A 2,096-nucleotide genomic window follows, 5' to 3' on the forward strand; every position below is an offset into this window, starting at 1 on the left:
CCTCATGCCTCAGCCTCCTAAGTAGCTGGGACTCCAGTGGCATGCCACCACACCCAGCCAATTTTTTATTTGATGGTAGAGAAGAGGTCTCACCAAGTTGCGCAGGCTGGTCTCAAACCCGTGGGCTCAGACCATCCTCTCACCTTGGCCTGGGATTATAGGCGTGAGCCACTGTGCCGGGCCCAGCCAATAATTTCTTATCAGAAGCCATGGAGGCCAGAAGGCAGTGAGAGGGCACATTCAAAGTGCTGAAAGAAAAACAAGACACACATACACACACACACACACACACAAAACCTGCCAACAAGTAATTCTCTCCCTGGCAAAACTATCCTCTGAAGATGAAAGTGCAATTAAGACATTCCCAGATAAACAAAAACCGAGATAACTGATTGCTAGCACCCCTGTCCTCCAAGAAACGCCCAGAGGAGTCTAGCAGGGAGAAAGAGGGCAGTAGACAGTAACCCTAACCTACAGAAAGAAAAGAAGATATAAAAGCCAGCCTTCGTGTGTTTTTGATTTGTAATTCCTGTGCTTTCTTAGACGGTGCTCAGAAAAACAACCGTAGGAAGCAGCAATTAAAACCTACGTTGGCCGGGCTCGGTGGCTCAGCCTGCTATCCCAGCACTTTGGGAGGCCGAGGCAAGTGGATGACCTGAGCCCGCGGATTCTAGACCCGCCCGGGCAACTTGGTGAGATCTCGTCTCTATGATAAAACCAAAAACTAGATAGGCATGGTAGCGCGCACCTGTAGTTCCGGCTACTTGTAAGGCTGAAGAGGAAGAATCGCCAGAGCCCAGCAGGTCGATGCTGGGGTGGCCGTGAGCATGCCACTGCGCTCCAGTCTGGGCGACAGAATGAGACTGACTCAAAAAAAAAACAGTCAGACACAGAAGGCCACATATTTCTTCGTTTATACGAAACATCCAGCATAGGCAAATCCACAGACACGGGGCTAGCCAGGGGCTGGGGAGGGGGTGGCAGGTAAATGGGACGTGGGTTTCTTCTTGGTACGACGAGAACATTTTGGAAAGAGAGAGAGAAGCTAGGTGCACAACACTGTGAAAGTACTGAAAATTTTAGTGCACACTAAAATGGACAAAACCGTGAGTTTTGTGCCCGGTTAATTTCATCTCAACTGTGCCAAGAGGATGGGCGTCCCCTCCACACACAGCGTGAGGGTCCCTCCGGAGATACAGCGAGAAGGCGGAGCAGAAGCAAGAGGGCGAAATCCAGGGGGCAGCCCACCCCGCCCGGGCAGTGTCTGCAGGACCCACAGGCCCTCGGGCCTGGCTCCGGCCTGGCCACGTGCCTCCTCGTGCTCCACCCTTCCGCTTCTCCGCCTCTGCCCCCCTCCCCCAGTGGGCACGTGGCTGGCTCAGGCTGCCCCGGCAGCCCCCAGGGCCAAGGCCGCCCGTCCCCACCCACCTGGCCTCGGTGACGTCGGCAGGGTTTCCCCTGCACACCTTCTCCAGCTGCACGTAGAGGGAACAGTTGACCCTGCGCCAGTCGGGGTCACAGACGGCCAGGAAGTTGGGCCGCAGCCGGCCAATCGTGTACTTGGCCAGGTCTGTCAGCGACTGACTCACGGCGGCCCCGAAGAGGAAGGTCCCCAGCACCTTGTACACGGCAGCCACGTAGTTGTTGAAGTCGGAGCGGGAGTACAGGCGGTCGGTGTACACCAGGTAGGCCTCCCCCGCCGAGACCTGGAAGGTGACGAGGAGCGGGGGCTCTTGGTCGGCCTCTCCGCGAGGCTGCTGGGACGCCCGGCACCCCAGAGGGCCCCACTCCCCACAGGCCAGTACTGCCCAGGTGAGCTGTGTCCCAGATGGCCTGCAGATCTCCAGGGCAGGGCTGCGCCCACCCCCTCCCCCCCAGCCCCTCCCGCCTTACAAGGATGACGGTGGCCGTGATGGTGACGCCGGCCATGAGCCCATGGGTGATGGTGTCTGGACGGTAGGGGTAGCGGATGGAGTCATCTCGGCAGTAGAAGCCCCGCTTGTAGGGGGCATTCGCCAGCGTCAGGATGGCGAAGGGCAGAGAGGCTGGGCGGGGGCAGAGGCCCGGGAGCCTGTGTGGGTCTCCCCCAGCTGGCC

General features: G+C 58.4%; 1 protein-coding gene across 1 annotated transcript; it reads right to left on the reverse strand.

Annotated features, from left to right (window-relative positions):
- Window positions 1–1,369: 1,369 nt before the first annotated feature.
- Window positions 1,370–2,063, reverse strand: LOC103249293 (phospholipid phosphatase 2-like; the record flags this gene model as incomplete). The annotated part of the gene is made up of 2 exons (XM_008047936.2): window positions 1,894–2,063; window positions 1,370–1,706 (listed from the first exon to the last, which is right to left on the reverse strand). Coding segments are annotated over exons 1-2 (373 nt in total), but the record flags the coding sequence as incomplete, so codon positions are not given.
- Window positions 2,064–2,096: the final 33 nt, after the last annotated feature.

Source organism: Carlito syrichta, unplaced genomic scaffold (genome assembly GCF_000164805.1).
Source record: "Carlito syrichta isolate Samal-C Ts95f unplaced genomic scaffold, Tarsius_syrichta-2.0.1 Scaffold118265, whole genome shotgun sequence".
In the NCBI taxonomy this organism is placed as follows: domain Eukaryota; kingdom Metazoa; phylum Chordata; class Mammalia; order Primates; family Tarsiidae; genus Carlito; species Carlito syrichta.